The sequence below is a fragment of the Coregonus clupeaformis genome, unplaced genomic scaffold (genome assembly GCF_020615455.1).
Source record: "Coregonus clupeaformis isolate EN_2021a unplaced genomic scaffold, ASM2061545v1 scaf2509, whole genome shotgun sequence".
NCBI lineage: Eukaryota > Metazoa > Chordata > Actinopteri > Salmoniformes > Salmonidae > Coregonus > Coregonus clupeaformis.
The window spans coordinates 28,660-50,000 of record NW_025535963.1 but is presented as its reverse complement, the minus strand read 5'-3'; the positions used below and the strand labels follow the sequence as shown (position 1 = coordinate 50,000).

The 21,341-nt window shown below is 46.3% G+C and overlaps 1 protein-coding gene across 1 annotated transcript; it reads left to right on the top strand.

The window, feature by feature from the left end:
- Positions 1-8,410: 8,410 nt before the first annotated feature.
- On the top strand, positions 8,411-18,263 carry LOC123488808 (H/ACA ribonucleoprotein complex non-core subunit NAF1-like; the record flags this gene model as incomplete). Its single annotated transcript, XM_045219586.1, has 3 exons — positions 8,411-8,434; positions 13,808-13,919; positions 18,068-18,263. Coding segments are annotated over exons 1-3 (332 nt in total), but the record flags the coding sequence as incomplete, so codon positions are not given.
- Between the last annotated feature and the right edge of the window lie 3,078 nt (positions 18,264-21,341).

Genomic DNA, 21,341 nt, shown 5'->3' with positions numbered 1-21,341 from the left:
CTAAACACTCAGGCCCTGTCTGAATACCCATACTGTCTTCTAAACACTCAGGCCCTGTCTGAATACCCATACTGCCTTCTAAACACCCAGGCCTCTGTCTGAATACCCATACTGCCTTCTAAACACCCAGGCCCTGTCTGGAATACCCATACTGCCTTCTAAACACTCAGGCCCTGTCTGAATACCCATACTGCCTTCTAAACACTCAGGCCCTGCTGTCTGAATACCCATACTGCCTTCTAAACACTCAGTGTCCCTGTCTGAATACCCATACTGCCTTCTAAACACCCAGGCCCTGTCTGAATACCCATACTGCCTTTCCTAAACACTCAGGCCCTGTCTGAATACCTATACTGCCTTCTAAACACCCAGGCCCTGTCTGAATACCCATACTGTCTTCTAAACACCCAGGCCCTGTCTGAATACCCATACTGCCTTCCTAAACACTCAGGCCCTGTCTGAATACCCATACTGCCTTCTAAACACTCAGGCCCTGTCTGAATACCCATACTGCCTTCTAAACACCCAGGCCCTGTCTGGATACCCATACTGCCTTCTAAACACTCAGGTCCTGTCTGAATACCCATACTGCCTTCTAAACACCTCAGGCCCCTGTCTGAATACCCATACTGCCTTCTAAACACTCAGGCCCTGTCTGAATACCCATACTGCCTTCTAAATACTCAGGCCCTGTCTGAATACCCATACTGCCTTCTAAACACCCAGGCCCTGTCTGAATACCCATACTGCCTTCTAAACACTTCAGGCCCTGTCTGAATACCCATACTGCCTTCTAAACACCCCAGGCCCTGTCTGAATACCCATACTGCCTTCCCTAAACACCCAGGCGCTGTCTGAATACCCATACTGCCTTCTAAACACTCAGGCCCTGTCTGAATACCCATACTGCCTTCTAAACACCCAGGCGCTTGTCTGAATACCCCATACTGTCTTCTAAACACTCAGGCCCTGTCTGAATACCCATACTGCCTTCTAAACACTCAGGCCCTGTCTGAATACCCATACTGCCTTCCCTAAACACCCAGGCCCTGTCTGAATACCCATACTGCCTTCTAAAACACTCCAGGCCCTGTCTGAATACCATACTGCCTTCTAAACACCCAGGCCCTGTCTGAATACCCATACTGCCTTCTAAACACCCAGGCGTGTCTGAATCACCTATACTGCCTTCTAAACACTCAGGCCCTGTCTGAATACCCATACTGCCTTCTAAACACCCAGGCGCTGTCCGAATACCCATACTGCCTTCTAAACACTTCAGGCCCTGTCTGAATACCCATACTGCCTTTCTAAACACCCAGGCCTGTCTGAATACCCATACAGCCTTCTAAACACTCAGGCCCTGTCTGAATACCCATACTGCCTTCTAAACACCCAGGCCCTGTCTGAATACCCATACTGCCTTCTAAACACCCAGGCCCTGTCTGAATACCCATACTGCTTCTAAACACCCAGGCCCTGTCTGAATACCCATACTGCCTTCTAAACACCCAGGCGCTGTCTGAGAATACCCATACTGCCTTCTAAACACTCAGGCGCTGTCTGAATACCCATACTGCCTTCTAAACACTCAGGCCCTGTCTGAATACCCTATACTGTCTTCTAAACACCCAGGCCCTGTCTGAATACCCATACTGCCTTCTAAACACTCAGGCCCTGTCTGAATACCCATACTGCCTTCTAAACACCCAGGCCCTGTCTGAATACCCATACTGCCTTCTAAACACCCAGGCCCTGTCTGAATACCCATACTGCCTTCTAAACACTCAGGCCCTGTCTGAATACCCATACTGCCTTCTAAACACCCAGGCCCTGTCTGAATACCCATACTGCCTTCTAAACACTCAGGCCCTGTCTGAATACCATACTGCCTTCTAAACACTCAGGCCCTGTCTGAATACCCATACTGCCTTCTAAACACCCAGGCCCTGTCTGAATACCCATACTGCCTTCTAAACACTCCAGGCCCTGTCTGAATACCCATACTACCTTCTAAACACCCAGGCCTTGTCTGAATACCCATACTGCCTTTCTAAACACTCAGGCCCTGTCTGAATACCCATACTACCTTCCTAAACACTCAGGCTCCTGTCTGAATACCCGATACTGCCTTCTAAACACTCAGGCCCTGTCTGAATACCCATACTGCCTTCTAAACACCCAGGCCCTGTCTGAATACCCATACTGCCTTCCTAAACACTCAGGCCCTGTCTGAATACCCATACTGCTCTTCTAAACACCCAGGCCCTGTCTGAATACCCATACTGCCTTCTAAACACTCCAGGCCTGTCTGAATACCCATACTGCCTTCTAAACACCCAGGCCCTGTCTGAATACCCATACTGCCTTCTAAACACCCAGGCCCTGTCTGAATACCCATACTGCCTTCTAAACACCCAGGCCCTGTCTGAATACCCATACTGCCTTCTAAACACCCCAGGCCCTGTCTGAATACCCATACTGCCTTCTAAACACCCAGGCCCTGTCTGAATACCCATACTGCCTTCTAAACACCCAGGCCCTGTCTGAATACCCATACTGCCTTCTAAACACCCAGGCCTGTCTGAATACCACATACTGCCTTCTAAACACCCAGGCCCTGTCTGAATACCCATACTGCCTTCTAAACACTCAGGCCCTGTCTGAATACCCATACTGCCTTCTAAACACTCAGGCCCTGTCTGAATACCCATACTGCCTTCTAAATACCTTCTAAATAGTAGACATTTTGGGGATGTGAAAATACAACGTTTATAGTAGTGAGTAGTGACATTTCTAACGTTGAGTATGTTTTAAATGTCAGAATGTCATAGTCATTTGGACTTCATCTAGTAGAATTCACTGAACACTATTGAGGAAGAGAACGGTCTTTATCTAGTAGAATTCACTGAACACTATTGAGGAAGAGAATGGTCTTTATCTAGTAGAATTCACCTGAACACTATTGAGGAAGAGAACGGTCTTTATCTAGTAGAATTCACTGAACACTATTGAGGAAGAGAATGGTCTTTATCTAGTAGAATTCACCTGAACACTATTGAGGAAGAGAACGGTCTTTATCTAGTAGAATTCACTGAACACTATTGAGGAAGAGAATGGTCTTTATCTAGTAGAATTCACCTGAACACTATTGAGGAAGAGAACGGTCTTTATCTAGTAGAATTCACTGAACACTATTGAGGAAGAGAATGGTCTTTATCTAGTAGAATTCACTGAACACTATTGAGGAAGAGAATGGTCTTTATCTAGTAGAATTCACTGAACACTATTGAGGAAGAGAACGGTCTTTATTTAGTAGAATTCACTGAACACTATTGAGGAAGAGAATGGTCTTCATCTAGTAGAATTCACTGAACACTATTGAGGAAGAGAACGGTCTTTATCTAGTAGAATTCACTGAACACTAATGAGAAGAGAATGGTCTTTATCTAGTAGAATTCACTGAACACTATTGAGGAAGAGAACGGTCTTTATCTAGTAGAATTCACTGAACACTATTGAGGAAGAGAATGGTCTTTATCTAGTAGAATTCACTGAACACTATTGAGGAAGAGAATGGTCTTTATCTAGTAGAAATTCACTGAACACTATTGAGGAAGAGAATGGTCTTCATCTAGTAGAATTCACTGAACACTATTGAGGAAGAGAACGGTTCTTTTATCTAGTAGAATTCACTAGACACTATTGAGGAAGAGAATGGTCTTTATCTAGTAGAATTCACTGAACACTATTGAGGAAGAGAACGGTCTTTCACGTCTAGTAGAATTCACTGAACACTATTGAGGAGAGAATGGTCTTTATCTAGTAGAATTCACTGAACACTATTGAGGAAGAGAATGGTCTTTATCTAGTAGAATTCACTGAACACTATTCCTCTCTCCTCTTCCCCCTCTCCTCACTCTCCTCTTCCTCTTCCATCTTCCCTCTCTCCTCTTCCTCTCTCTCTCCATCTTCCCTCTTCCCTCTTCCTCTTCCCTCTCTCCTCTTCCTCTCTCCTCTTCCTCTCTCCTCTTCCCTCTTCTTCCCTTCTCTTCCCTCTCTCCTCTTCCCTCTCTCCTCTTCCCTCTCTCCTCTTCCCTCTCTCCTCTTCCCTCTCTCTCCTCCCCCTCTCCTCTTCCCTCTCTCCTCTTCCATCTTCCCTCTTCCCTCTTTCCCTCTTCCTTCTTCCTCTCTCCTCTTCCCTCTCTCCTCTTCCCCTCTCTCCTCTTCCTCTCTCCTCTTCCCCTCTCTCCCTCTTCCCTCTTCCTCTTCCCTCTTTCTCCTCTTCCTCTCCTCCTCTTCCCTCTTTCCATCTTCCTCCTCTCCTCTTCCCCTCTCTCCTCTTCCTCCTCTCTCCTCTTCCTCTCTCCTCTTCCCTCTCTCCTCTTCCCTCTTCATCTTCCCTCTCTCCTCTTCCCTCTCTCTCTTCCCTCTCTCCTCTTCCCTCTCTCCTCTTCCTCTTTCCCTCTCTCCTCTTCCCCTCCCTCTCTTCCCTCTCTCCTCTTCCTCTCTCCCTCTTCCCTCTCTCCTCTTCCCTCTCTCCTCTTCCTCTTCCATCTTCCCTCTCTCCTCTTCCCTCTCTCTCTTCCCTCTCTCCTCTTCCCTCTCTCCTCTTCCCTCTCTCCTCTCTCTCTCTCCTCACTCTCCTCTTCCCTCTCCTTTCCAACATAATCCAGGTAGAATCGGGAATTCCCCAGAGCAGCTGTCTAGGCCCCTTAATTTTTCAATATTTTCTAATGACATGCCACTGGCTCTGAGTAAAGCCAGTGTGTCTATTATCACGGATGACTCAACACTATACACGTCAGCTACTACAGCAACTGGAATGAGACTCAACACTTCAGAAAGAGCTGCAGTTAGTTTCAGAATGGGTTGCAAGGAATAAGTTAGTCCTAAATATTTCAAAACTAAAAGCATTGTATTTGGGACAAATCATTCACTAAACCCTAAACCTCAACTAAATCTTGTAATGAATAAATTGAGCAAGTTGAGGTGACTAAACTGATTGAGTAACCCTGGATTGTAAACTGTCATGGTCAAAACATATTGATACAACAGTAGCTACGATGAGGAGAAGTATGTCCATAATAAAGCGCTGCTCTGCCTTCTTAACAGCACTGTCAACAAGGCAGGTCCTACAGGCCCTAGTTTTGTCACACCTGGACTACTGTTCAGTCGTGTGGTCAGGTGCCACAAAATGGGACTTAGGAAAATCGCAATTGAGCTCAGAACAGGCAGTACGGCTGGACCTTGGATGTACACAGAGAGCAAACATTAATAATATGCATGTCAATCTCTCCTGGCTCAAAGTGGAGGAGAGATTGACTTCATCACTACTTGTATTTGTGAAAGGTATTGACATGTTGAATGCACCGAGCTGTCTGTTTGAACTACTGGCACACAGCTCAGACACCCATACATACCCCACAAGACATGCCACCAGAGGTCTCTTCACAGTCCCCAAGTCCAGAACAGACTATGGGAGGCGCACAGTACTACATAGAGCCATTACTACATGGAACTCTATTCCAGATCAGGTAACTGATGCAAGCAGTAGAATCAGATTTAAAAACAGATAAAAATACACCTTATGGAACAGCGGGGACTGTGAAGAGACACACACACATGATGACCCTCACTCTACACACAGACACACATGATGACCCTCACTCTATACACAGGTACACATGATGACCCTCACTCTATACACACATGATGACCCTCACTCTATACACAGGTACACATGATGACCCTCACTCTAGACACAGGTACACATGAGGACCCTCACTCTATACACACACATGATGACCCTCACTCTATACACAGGTACACATGATGACCCTCACTCTATACACAGGTACACATGATGACCCTCACTCTATACACACACATGATGACCTCACTCTATACACACGTACACATGATGACCTCACTCTATACACACACACAATGATGACCCTCACTCTATACACAGGTACACATGATGACCCTCACTCTACACACGTACACATGATGACCCTCACTCTATACACACGTACACATGATGACCCTCACTCTATACACAGGTACACATGATGACCCTCACTCTATACACACGTACACATGATGACCCTCACTCTATACACAGGTACACATGATGACCCTCACTCTATACACACACACACATGATGACCTCACTCTATACACACGTACACATGATGACCTCACTCTATACACACGTACACATGATGACCCTCACTCTATACACACGATACATGATGACCCTCACTCTACACACACGTATACATGATGACCCTCACTCTATACACACGTACACATGATGACCTCACTCTATACACACGTACACATGATGACCCCTCACTCTATACACACGTACACATGATGACCCTCACTCTATACACACGTACACACTGATGACCTCACTCTATACACACGTACACATGATGACACTCACTCTACACACAGGTATACATGATGACCCTCACTCTATACACAGGTACACATGATGACCCTCACTCTACACACAGGTACACATGATGACCCTCACTCTATACACACGTACACATGATGACCCTCACTCTATACACAGGTACACATGATGACCCTCACTCTATACACACGTACACATGATGACCCTCACTCTATACACAGGTACACATGATGACCCTCACTCTATACAAGGTACACATGATGACACTCACTCTACACACACGTACACATGATGACCCTCACTTACACACAGGTACACATGATGACACTCACTCTACACACACGTACACATGATGACCCTCACTCTATACACACGTACACATGATGAACTCACTCTACACACAGGTACACATGATGACCCTCACTCTATACACAGGTACACATGATGACCCTCACTCTACACACAGGTACACATGATGACCCTCACTCTATACACACGCACATAGATGACCACTCACTCTATACACAGGTACACATGATGACCCTCACTCTATACACAGGTACACATGATGACCCTCACTCTACACACAGGTACACATGATGACCCTCACTCTATACACACGTACACATGATGACCCTCACTCTACACACACGTACACATGATGACCCTCACTCTATACACAGGTACACATGATGACCCTCACTCTACACACACGTACACATGATGACCCTCACTATACACACGTACACATGATGACCCTCACTCTACACACAGGTACACATGATGACCCTCACTCTATACACAGGTACACATGATGACCCTCACTCTACACACGTACACATGATGACCCTCACTCTACACACAGGTACACATGATGACCCTCACTCTATACACACGTACACATGATGACCCTCACTCTATACACACGTACACATGATGACCCTCACTCTACACACAGGTACACATGATGACCCTCACTCTACACACAGGTACACATGATGACCCTCACTCTATACACAGGTACACATGATGACCCTCACTCTACACACGTACACATGATGACCCTCACTCTACACACAGGTACACATGATGACCCTCACTCTATACACACGTACACATGATGACCTCCCTCACTCTATACACACGTACACATGATGACCCTCACTCTACACACAGGTACACATGATGACCCTCACTCTATACACACGTACACATGATGACCCTCACTCTATACACACGTACACATGATGACCCTCACTCTACACACAGGTACACATGATGACCCTCACTCTACACACAGGTACACATGATGACCCTCACTCTATACACAGGTACACATGATGACCCTCACTCTACACACGTACACATGATGACCCTCACTCTACACACAGGTACACATGATGACCCTCACTCTATACACACGTACACATGATGACCCTCACTCTATACACACGTCACACATGATGACCCTCACTCTACACACAGGTACACATGATGACCCTCACTCTATACACACGTACACATGATGACCCTCACTCTATACACACGTACACATGATGACCTCACTCTATACACATGCACACATGATGACCCTCACTCTATACACACGTACACATGATGACCCTCACTCTATACACACGTACACATGATGACCTCACTCTATACACACACATGATGACCCTCACTTATACACAGGTACACATGATGACCTCACTCCTACACACAGGTACACATGATGACCCTCACTCTACACACAGGTACACATGATGACCCTCTACTCTACACACAGGTACACATGATGACCCTCCACTCTATACACACGACACATGATGACCCTCACTCTATACACACGTACACATGATGACCCTCACTCTATACACAGGTACACATGATGACCCTCACTCTATACACAGGTACACATGATGACCCTCACTCTACACACACGTACACATGATGACCCCACTCTATACACACGTATACATGATGACCTCACTCTATACACACGTACACAGATGACCTCACTCTATACACACGTACACATGATGACTCCTCACTCTATACACACGTACACATGATGACACTCTACTCTATACACACACACACATGATGACTCTCACTCTACACACACGTACACATGATGACCTCACTCTATACACACGTACACATGATGACCCTCACTCTATACACACGTACACATGATGACCCTCACTCTATACACACGTACACATGATGACCCTCACTCTATACACACGTACACATGATGACCCCACTCTATACACACGTACACATGATGACCCTCACTCTATACACACGTACATGATGACCCTCACTCTATACACACACATGATGACCCTCACTCTATACACAGGTACACATGATGACCCTCACTCTATACAGGTACACATGATGACCCTCACTCTATACACACGTACACATGATGACCCTCACTCTATACACACGTACACATGATGACCCTCACTCTATACACACGTTACACATGATGACCCTCACTCTACTACACACGTACACATGATGACCCTCACTCTATACACACGTACACATGATGACCCTCACTCTATACACAGGTACACACTGATGACCCTCACTCTATACACACGTACACATGATGACCCTCACTCTATACACACGTACACATGATGACCCTCACTCTATACACACACATGATGACCCTCACTCTATACACAGGTACACATGATGACCCTCACTCTACACACAGGTACACATGATGACCCTCACTCTACACACAGGTACACATGATGACCCTCACTCTACACACAGGTACACATGATGACCCTCACTCTATACACACGTACACATGATGACCTCTCACTCTATACACAGGTACACATGATGACTCCTCACTCTATACACAGGTACACAGATGACCCTCACTCTACACACAGGTACACATGATGACCCTCACTCTACACACAGGTACATATGATGACCCTCACTCTACACACAGGCGTACATGATGACCCTCACTCTATACACACAGTACACATGATGACCCTCACTCTATACACAGGTACACATGATGACCCTCACTCTATACACAGGTACACATGATGACCCTCACTCTACACACAGAGGTACACATGATGACCTCACTCTATACACACGTACACATGATGACCCTCACTCTACACACACGCACACATGATGACCCTCACTCTATACACAGTACACATGATGACCTCACTCTACACACACGTACACATGATGACCCTCACTCTATACACACGTACACATGATGACCCTCACTCTACACACAGGTACACATGATGACCCTCACTCTATACACAGGTACACATGATGACCCTCACTCTACACACGTACACATGATGACCCTCACTCTACACACAGGTACACATGATGACCCTCACTCTATACACGCACACATGATGACCCTCACTCTATACACACGTACACATGATGACCTCACTCTACACACAGGTACACATGATGACCCTCACTCTACACACAGGTACACATGATGACCCTCACTCTATACACAGGTACACATGATGACCCTCACTCTACACACGTACACATGATGACCCTCACTCTACACACAGGTACACATGATGACCCTCACTCTATACACACGTACACATGATGACCCTCACTCTATACACACGTACACATGATGACCCTCACTCTACACACAGGTACACATGATGACCCTCACTCTATACACACGTACACATGATGACCTCACTCTATACACACGCTACACATGATGACCCTCACTCTACACACAGGTACACATGATGACCCTCACTCTACACACAGGTACATGATGACCCTCACTCTATACACAGGTACATGATGACCCTCACTCTACACACGCAACATGATGACCCTCACTCTACACACAGGTACACATGATGACTCACTCTATACACGCGTACATGATGACCTTCACTCTATACACACGTACACATGATGACCCTCACTCTACACAGGTACACATGATGACCCTCACTCTATACACACGTACACATGATGACCTCACTCTATACACACGTACACATGATGACCCTCACTCTATACACACGTACACATGATGACCCTCCACTCTATACACAGGTACACATGATGACCCTCACTCTATACACACGTACACATGATGACCCTCACTTCTATACACACGTACACATGATGACCTCACTCTATACACACACATGATGACCCTCACTCTATACACAGGTACACATGATGACCCTCACTCTACACACAGGTCACATGATGACCCCTCACTCTACACACAGGTACACATGATGACCCTCACTCTACACACAGTGCACATGATGACCCTCACTCTATACACACGTACACATGATGACCCTCACTCTATACACACGTACACATGAACCCTCACTCTATACACAGGTACACATGATGACCCTCACTCTATACACAGGTACACATGATGACCCTCACTCTACACACACGCACACATGATGACCCTCACTCTATACACACGTACACATGATGACCCTCACTCTATACACGCACACATGATGACCCTCACTCTATACACCGTACACATGATGACCCTCACTCTATACACACGTACACATGATGACACTCACTCTATACACACACACACATGATGACCCTCACTCTACACACACGCATACATGATGACCCTCACTCTATACACACGCATACATGATGACCCTCACTCTATACACACGATACACATGACCCTCACTCTATACACACGTATACAGATGACCCTCACTCTATACACACGTACACATGATGACCCTCACTCTATACACACGTATCACATGATGACCCTCACTCTATACACACGTACACATGATGACTCCTCACTCTATACACACACATGATGACCCTCACTCTATACACAGGTACACATGATGACCCTCACTCTATACACAGTACACATGATGACCCTCACTTATACACACGCATACATGATGACCTCACTCTATACACACGTACACATGATGACCTCACTCTATACACACGTACACATGATGACCCTCACTCTATACACACGTACACATGATGACCCTCACTCTATACACACGTACACATGATGACCACTCACACAGGTACACATGATGACCTCACTTATACACACGCACACATGATGACCCTCACTCTATACACACGTACACATGATGACCCTACTCTATACACACACATGATGACCCTCACTCTATACACAGGTACACATGATGACCCTCACTCTACACACAGGTACACATGATGACCCTCACTCTACACACAGGTACACATGATGACCCTCACTCTACACACAGGTACACATGATGACCCTCACTCTATACACACGTACCATGATGACCCTCACTCTATACACACGTACATGATGACCCTCACTCTATACACAGGTACACATGATGACCTCACTCTATACACAGGTACACATGATGACCCTCACTCTACACACACACGTACATGATGACCCTCACTCTATACACACGTACACATGATGACCCTCACTCTATACACACGCATACATGATGACCCTCACTCTATACACACGCATACATGATGACCCTCACTCTATACACACGTACACATGATGACACTCACTCTATACACACACACACATGATGACCCTCACTCTACACACAGTACACATGATGACCTCACTCTATACACACGTACACATGATGACCCTCACTCTATACACACGCATACATGATGACCCTCACTCTATACACACGTACACATGATGACCCTCACTCTATACACACGTACACATGATGACACTCACTCTATACACACACACACATGATGACCCTCACTCTACACACACGTACACTGATGACCCTCACTCTATACACAGGTACACATGATGACCCTCACTCTATACACAGGTACACATGATGACCCTCACTCTATACACAGGTACACATGATGACACTCACTCTACACACACGTATACATGGATGCTGTATTGTAAATATGTGATGGTGGAGTAGTGGCCTGAGGGAACACACTAAATGGATTCAACTGTATATAACTGCCTTTAATGTTGCTGGACCCCAGCAGCTAATGGGGATCCTTAATAAATACAAATCCTCCTCCTCACTTATTCCCTCTCTCTCCTCTCCCTCCTCTCTCCACTCTCCCCCTCGCTCTCTTCTCTCTCCTCACTTCTTCCCTCTCTCCTCTGTTCCCTCTCTCTCCTCTTCTCACTTCTTCCTCTCTCCTCTCCTCCTCTCTCTCTACTCTTCCCTCTCTCCTCTCTTCCCTCGCTCTCTTCTCTCCTCACTTCTTCCTTGCTCCCCTCCTCTCCCTCTTCCCTCTCTCCTCTTCTCACTTCTTCCCCTCTCTCCTCTGTTCCTCTCTCTCCTCTCCTCACTTCTTCCCCCTCTCCTCTGTTTCCCCTCTCTCTCTCCTCTTCTCACTTCTTCCCTCTCTCCTCTCCTCCTCTCTCCTACTCTTCCCTCTCTCCTCTCTTCCCCTCGCTCTCTTCTCTCTCTTCTCCTCTTCCCTCTCTCCTCTTCTCACTTCTTCCTCTCTCCTCTGTTCTCTCTCTCTCCTCTCCTCACTTCTTCCCTTGCTCCCCTCTCTCCTCTTCCCTCTCTCCTCTCCTCTCCTCTTCCCTCTCTCCTCTTCTCACTTCTTCCCTCTCTCCTCTGTTTCCCTCTCTCTCTCCTCTCCTCACTTCTTCCTTGCTCCCTCCTCTCCTCTTCTCTCTCTCTCACTTTCTTCCTCTCTCCTCTGTTCCCTCTCTCTCCTCTTCTCACTTCTTCCTCTCTCCTCTGTTCCCTCTCTCTCTCCTCTTCTCACTTCTTCCCTCTCTCCTCTCCTCCTCTCTCCTACTTCTTCCCTCTCTCCTCTCTTCCCCCTCCTCACTTCTTCCCTTGCTCCCCTCTCTCCTCTCTCTCCTCTCTCCTCTTCTCTACTTCTTCCCTCTCTCCTCTGTTCCCTCTCTCTCTCCTCTCTCCTACTTCTTCCCCCCTCTCTCCTCTGTTCCCTCTCTCTCTCCTCTCCTCACTTCTTCCTTGCTCCCCCTCCTCTCCTCTTCCCTCTCTTCCTCTGTTCCCCTCTCTCTCCTCTTCTCACTTCTTCCCTCTCTCCTCTGTTCCCTCTCTCTCTCTTCTCACTTCTTCCCTCTCTCCTCTGTTCCCTCTCTCTCTCCTCTTCACTTCTTCCCTCTCTCCTCTCCTCCTCTCTCCTACTCTTCCTCTCTCCTCTCTTCCCCCTCGCTCCCTTCTCTCTCCTCACTTCTTCCTTGCTCCCTCCTCTCCTCTTTCCCCTCTCCTCTCTTCCTCTCTCTCTCCTCTTCTCACTTCTTCCTCTCTCTCTCCTCCCCTCCTCTCTCCTCTCTTGTCTCTCTCCCAGGCGTTGGACTTCAGTGATGATGAGGCAGAACAGATGATGAAAAGGAAGAAGAAGAGGGGAAATGTTCAGAAGAGTGAGAGAGAAAGAGGACAGAGAGCCCAGCACCAACCAGGTCAGACACAACATGCACTCTGTTACTTCTGGGTCAACTTTCAAACTTCTGTGCGAATTCCTTTCGGAGCATGTCGGGAGTGTGTTGGAGGCCGCGTGGAAATTCTCCCAGAGAATCTGATGGTCTCGTCGGTCGGAGCATGTCGGGAATGTGTTGGAGCGTTGCTAGGAAATTCTCCCAGAGAATTTGATGGTCTCGTCGGTTTGACCTCCTCCTTTGACACTAGCAATTCAAGAGCCAATCACCACAGAGCACAGGGGCGTTCCCAAAGCATATTGTTGGTGCCCACGTGGACAGAAAGCGCATGCAGTGCTGAATTTGATGAAAGGCGATATCATCATTTGATTTCTCTGGGAAAAAGGTTGTGGGTAACAGTGCAAATCATCAGATTAGGGAGACTGGGCTGTCATCCTGTTAGCTCCTTAGGTTAGAGGAGACTGGGGCTGTCATCCTGTTAACTCCTTAGGTTAGAGGAGACTGGGGCTGTCATCCTGTTAGCTCCTTAGGTTAGGAGAGACTGGGGCTGTCATCCTGTTAACTCCTTAGGTTAGGGAGACTGGGGCTGTCATCCTATTAACTCCTTAGGTTAGGAGAGACTGGGGGCTGTCATCCTGTTAGACTCCTTAGGTTAGGAGAGACTGGGGCTGTCATCCTGTTAACTCCTTTGGGTTAGAGGAGACTGGGGCTGTCATCCTGTTAACTCCTTAGGTTAGGAGAGACTGGGGCTGTCATCTCTGTTAACTCCTTAGGTTAGAGGAGACAGGGCTGTCATCCTGTTAACTCCTTAGGTTAGGAGAGACTGGGGCTGTCATCCTGTTAACTCCTTAGGTTAGGGAGACTGGGACTGTCATCCTGTTAACTCCTTAGGTTAGGAGAGACTGGGGCTGTCATCCTGTTAACTCCTTAGGGTTAGGAGAGACTGGGGCTGTCATCCTGTTAACTCCTTAGGTTAGAGGAGACTGGGGCTGTCATCCTGTTAACTCCTTAGGTTAGGAGAGACTGGGGGCTGTCATCCTGTTAACTCCCTTAGGTTAGAGGAGACTGGGGCTGTCATCCTGTTAACTCCTTAGGTTAGAGGAGACTGGGGCTGTCATCCTGTTAACTCCTTGGGTTAGGGGAGACTGTGGCTGTCATCCTGTTAGCTCCTTAGGTTAGGAGAGACTGGGGGCTGTCATCCTGCTAACTCCTTAGGTTAGGGAGACTGGGGCTGTCATCCTGTTAACTCCTTGGGTTAGGAGAGAACTGGGGCTGTCATCCTGTTAACTCCTTAGGTTAGGGAGACTGGGGTTGTCATCCTGTTAACTCCTTAGGTTAGAGGAGACTGGGGCTGTCATCCTGTTAACTCCTTAGGTTAGAGGAGACTGGGGCTGTCATCCTGTTAACTCCTTAGGTTAGGGGAGACTGGGACTGTCATCCTGTTAACTCCTTAGGTTAGGGGAGACTGGGGCTATCATCCTGTTAACTCCTTAGGTTAGGGAGACTGGGGCTGTCATCCTGTTAACTCCTTAGGTTAGATGAAACTGGGGCTGTCATCCTGTACTCCTTAGGTTAGAGGGGACTGGGGCTGTCATCCTGTTAACTCCCTTAGGTTAGAGGAGACTGGGGCTGTCATCCTGTTAACTCCTTAGGTTAGAGGAGACTGGGGCTGTCATCCTGTTAACTCCTTAGGTTAGAGGAGACTGGGGCTGTCATCCTGTTAACTCCTTAGGTTAGAGGAGACTGGGGCTGTCATCCTGTTAACTCCTTAGGTTAGAGGGGACTGGGGCTGTCATCCTGTTAACTCCTTAGGGTTAGAGGAGACTGGGGCTGTCATCCTGTTAACTCTTAGGTTAGGGGGAGACTGGGGCTGTCATCCTGTTAACCCTTAGGTTAGAGGGGACTGGGGCTGTCATCCTGTTAACTCCTTAGGTTAGAGGAGACTGGGGGCTGTCATCCTGTTAACTCCTTAGGTTAGGGGAGACTGGGGCTGTCATCCTGTTAACTCCTTAGGTTAGAGGAGACTGGGGCTGTCATCCTGTTAACTCCTTAGGTTAGATGAGACTGGGGCTGTCATCCTGTTAACTCCTTAGGTTAGAGGAGACTGGGGCTGTCATCCTGTTAACTCCTTAGGTTAGGGGAGACTAGTGTATTTCTCAACACCAGGAGGTCTATAGGTTATCTTATGGGGTTGTATTTCTCAACACCAGGAGGTCTATAGGTTATTTTATGAGACTATGGGTTCCCTTTTATCGTCATAACTTATTCCAAAATGGGAGTTATTACCTTTCAAACACACTGTCCACTTGAAATGAACAATGTAGCCTACGGAGTCTTAGAAATAGCCAGGTTATTGATTTTGGATTGAGCAGTTTAAAACATGTTTGATTGAAACAGTTTATACTTTAACTTTTTATAACCATCCCCAACTGAGCATAAAGGCTAACTATGATGCTAATTTCCACATGGTTTGACCTAGCTAACTATGATGCTAATTTCCACATGGTTTGACCTAGCTAACTATGATGCTAATTTCCACATGGTTTGACCTAGCTAACTATGATGCTAATTTCCACATGGTTTGACCTAGCTAACTATGTTGCTAATTTCCACATGGTTTGACCTAGCTAACTATGTTGCTAATTTCCACATGGCTTGACCTAGCTAACTATGTTGCTAATTTCCACATGGTTTGACCTAGCTAACTATGATGCTATGTATTCAAACAATGAAAATATCAATACATTATTTTTTACTTTCACCTCCTATAAAATCCGAAAATTCCCATCACCTCAATGTTTTGAGATGCTGATATGAATTTAGCAAGTGGGTGACCTCTTGCAAAGTAGTCCCACATTTGAATCTCCAAATGATTGGGCTATACAGAACTTTCTAGATTGGGAGTGACACCAACATATGGAACGCCCAGCCCCGGTCTCCCCTATTCACTGTGCAGTTATTAGAGTGGTTATTGGGCTGTTTCATCCTGCGTGTTGTAAGAAATACAAATTGGGACATTCAAGTGATTCCCCTTGATTAGACCTAACCCTAGCATAGATGGATTTAGGCGAACCCTAGCATAGATGGATTTAGCGAACCGTAGCATAGATGGATTTAAGCGAACCCTAGCATAGATGGATTTAAGCTAACACTAGCATAGATGGATTTAAGCGAACCCTATCATAATGGATTTAAGCTAACCCTAGCATAGATGGATTTAAGCTAACCTAGCATAGATGGATTTAAGCTAACCTAGCATAGATGGATTTAAGCTAACCCTAGCATAGATGGATTTAAGCGAACCTAGCATAGATGGATTTAAGCGAACCCTAGCATAGATGGATTTAAGCTAAGACTATCATAGATGGATTTAAACTAACCCTAGCATAGATGGATTTAAACTAACCCTAGCATAGATGGATTCAAGCTAACCCTAGCATAATGGATTTAAGCTAACCCTAGCATAATGGATTTAAGCTAACCCTAGCATAGATGGATTTAAGCTAACCCTAGCATAGATGGATTTAAGCTAACCCTAGCATAGATGGATTTAAGCTAACCTAGCATAGATGGATTTAAGCTAACCCTAGCATAATGGATTTAAGCTAAGGCTATCATAGATGGATTTAAGCTAACCCTAGCATAATGGATTTAAGCTAACCCTATCATAGATGGATTTAAGCTAACCCTAGCATAATGGATTTAAGCTAACCCTAGCATAATGGATTTAAGCTAACCCTAGCATAATGGATTTAAGCTAACCCTAGCATAATGGATTTAAGCTAACCCTAGCATAATGGATTTAAGCTAAGACTATCATAGATGGATTTAAGGTGAGCATTTTGTGCAATAAATAAATAAGGTATTTTTAAGATGTTCTGACCAAATACTCGATGGGAAAAGCAAGCATGCACTTTTCTGAAGAATTTAAAATACAGCATAGAACAGATGTCAGAAGGAGGAGAGATTTGTGAATACACAGGGCAGGCAGCGAGAAAGCACATTGAAACAAACCATCCTAATATTAACAGTCTTGGCCAGCCGTTGGGCCCATTCTGACTCCATGGCTTTCTGATGACTTGGTTCAGATTCTGATGGTTGTTGGCTGTATATCATTTGAGCTTTAACCCGTGTGTGTGTATGTGTGTACCCTCATTCTCTTTCTCCTACAGACGGAGATTCCGTCACCAGACCACAGATGTCCCAGAGGCCTTTGCAACAGAGTCGTCCACCCCGCCGTGACAACTGGGGTCCCCCACCACGATACGAAGGGGCTCCATTCTACCCCCACCAGCCCCACTACCCCTACCCTCCCCCTTACCAGCCCCAGTCCTTCCCCCTCTACCCTCCCCCTCCTCCCTCCCACATGTCCTTCCCCTGGCCCCCTCCCCCCCCTAACCCCTACCCCACCCTCCCCTTCTCTCACCTCCCCCCTCCTCCCCCACCGCCCACTGGCCCCTATCCTCCTCAGTGAGGGGAGACCCAGCCCCCTGAGCCAGAATGAGTTACAGTATATCTGGTGCGTTCAGGTCCCGTTCCTCTCAACAGTGGGGCACGTATTTGCTCCAACCCAGCCCTAAGGACAGAACAGTGCAGTCTGGACTAGGGACTGTTCACCTCTCTGATGTTCATCAGCGCACACACACACACACACACACACACACACACACACACACACACACACACACACCACCAGGGACTGTTCACCTCTCCTAGACACTCAACAGCATTGTTTGGGATGTAGCTCAGTTGGTAGAGCATGGTGTTTACAACGCCAGGGTTGTGGGTTCGATTCCCATGGGGGGCCAGTATGGAAAAAAATAAAATAAAAATGTATGCACTCACTAACTGTAAGTCGCTCTGGATAAGAGCGTCTGCTAAATGACTAAAATGTAAATGTAAAATGTTTGACCAAATCATCACATTAAAATATATTTTTTATGTCTGCATTTCATGTTTGTTTTCATAGTTTCTGTCCTTAAACCCAGTAGTATGGACTAGTGTTGTAGTGATGATGATGATGATGACAGCTCTCTACAGTTCAATTAACAAATACAAATGATCCTGTTCTGGTCCATAACCTCCTCTCTGTATCTGATAGCTGTTGGCTATATGATCCTGTTCTGGTCCATAACCTCCTCTCTGTATCTGAGAGCTGTTGGCTATATGATCCTGTTCTGGTCCATAACCTCCTCTCTGTATCTGATAGCTGTTGGCTATATGATCCTGTTCTGGTCCATAACCTCATCATGTACCCTCCTCTCTGTATCTGAGAGCTGTTGGCTATATGATCCTGTTCTGGTCCATAACCTCCTCTCTGTATCTGATAGCTGTTGGCTATATGATCCTGTTCTGGTCCATAACCTCATCATGTACCCTCCTCTCTGTATCTGATAGCTGTTGGCTATATGATCCTGTTCTGGTCCATAACCTCCTCTCTGTATCTGTTAGCTGTTGGCTATAGATCCTGTTCTGGTCCATAACCTCCTCTCTGTATCTGATAGCTGTTGGCTATAAGATCCTGTTCTGGTCCATAACCTCTCTCTGTATCTGATAGCTGTTGGCTATATGATCCTGTTCTGGTCCATAACCTCCTCTCTGTATCTGAGAGCTGTTGGCTATATGATCCTGTTCTGGTCCATAACCTCCTCTCTGTATCTGAGAGCTGTTGGCTATATGATCCTGTTCTGGTCCATAACCTCCTCTCTGTATCTGATAGCTGTTGGCTATATGATCCTGTTCTGGTCCATAACCTCCTCTCTGTATCTGAGAGCTGTTGGCTATATGATCCTGTTCTGGTCCATAACCTCATCATGTACCCTCCTCTCTGTATCTGAGAGCTGTTGGCTATATGATCCTGTTCTGGTCCATAACCTCCTCTCTGTATCTGATAGCTGTTGGCTATATGATCCTGTTCTGGTCCATAACCTCCTCTCTGTATCTGAGAGCTGTTGGCTATATGATCCTGTTCTGGTCCATAACCTCATCATGTACCCTCCTCTCTGTATCTGAGAGCTGTTGGCTATATGATCCTGTTCTGGTCCATAACCTCATCATGTACCCTCCTCTCTGTATCTGATAGCTGTTGGCTATATGATCCTGTTCTGGTCCATAACCTCCTCTCTGTATCTGATAGCTGTTGGCTATATGATCCTGTTCTGGTCCATAACCTCATCATGTACCCTCCTCTCTGTATCTGAGAGCTGTTGGCTATATGATCCTGTTCTGGTCCATAACCTCCTCTCTGTATCTGATAGCTGTTGGCTATATGATCCTGTTCTGGTCCATAACCTCATCATGTACCCTCCTCTCTGTATCTGAGAGCTGTTGGCTATATGATCCTGTTCTGGTCCATAACCTCCTCTCTGTATCTGATAGCTGTTGGCTATATGATCCTGTTCTGGTCCATAACCTCCTCTCTGTATCTGAGAGCTGTTGGCTATATGATCCTGTTCTGGTCCATAACCTCATCATGTACCCTCCTCTCTGTATCTGATAGCTGTTGGCTATATGATCCTGTTCTGGTCCATAACCTCATCATGTACCCTCCTCTCTGTATCTGAGAGCTGTTGGCTATATGATCCTGTTCTGGTCCATAACCTCCTCTCTGTATCTGATAGCTGTTGGCTATATGATCCTGTTCTGGTCCATAACCTCATCATGTACCCTCCTCTCTGTATCTGAGAGCTGTTGGCTATATGATCCTGTTCTGGTCCATAACCTCCTCTCTGTATCTGAGAGCTGTTGGCTATATGATCCTGTTCTGGTCCATAACCTCCTCTCTGTATCTGAGAGCTGTTGGCTATATGATCCTGTTCTGGTCCATAACCTCCTCTCTGTATCTGAGAGCTGTTGGCTATATGATCCTGTTCTGGTCCATAACCTCATCATGTACCCTCCTCTCTGTATCTGAGAGCTGTTGGCTATATGATCCTGTTCTGGTCCATAACCTCCTCTCTGTATCTGATAGCTGTTGGCTATATGATCCTGTTCTGTCCATAACCTCCTCTCTGTATCTGAGAGCTGTTGGCTATATGATCCTGTTCTGGTCCATAACCTCATCATGTACCCTCCTCTCTGTATCTGATAGCTGTTGGCTATATGATCCTGTTCTGGTCCATAACCTCCTCTCTGTATCTGATAGCTGTTGGCTATATGATCCTGTTCTGGTCCATAACCTCATCATGTACCCTCCTCTCTGTATCTGAGAGCTGTTGGCTATATGATCCTGTTCTGGTCCATAACCTCCTCTCTGTATCTGATAGCTGTTGGCTATATGATCCTGTTCTGGTCCATAACCTCATCATGTACCCTCCTCTCTGTATCTGAGAGCTGTTGGCTATATGATCCTGTTCTGGTCCATAACCTCCTCTCTGTATCTGATAGCTGTTGGCTATATGATCCTGTTCTGGTCCATAACCTCCTCTCTGTATCTGAGAGCTGTTG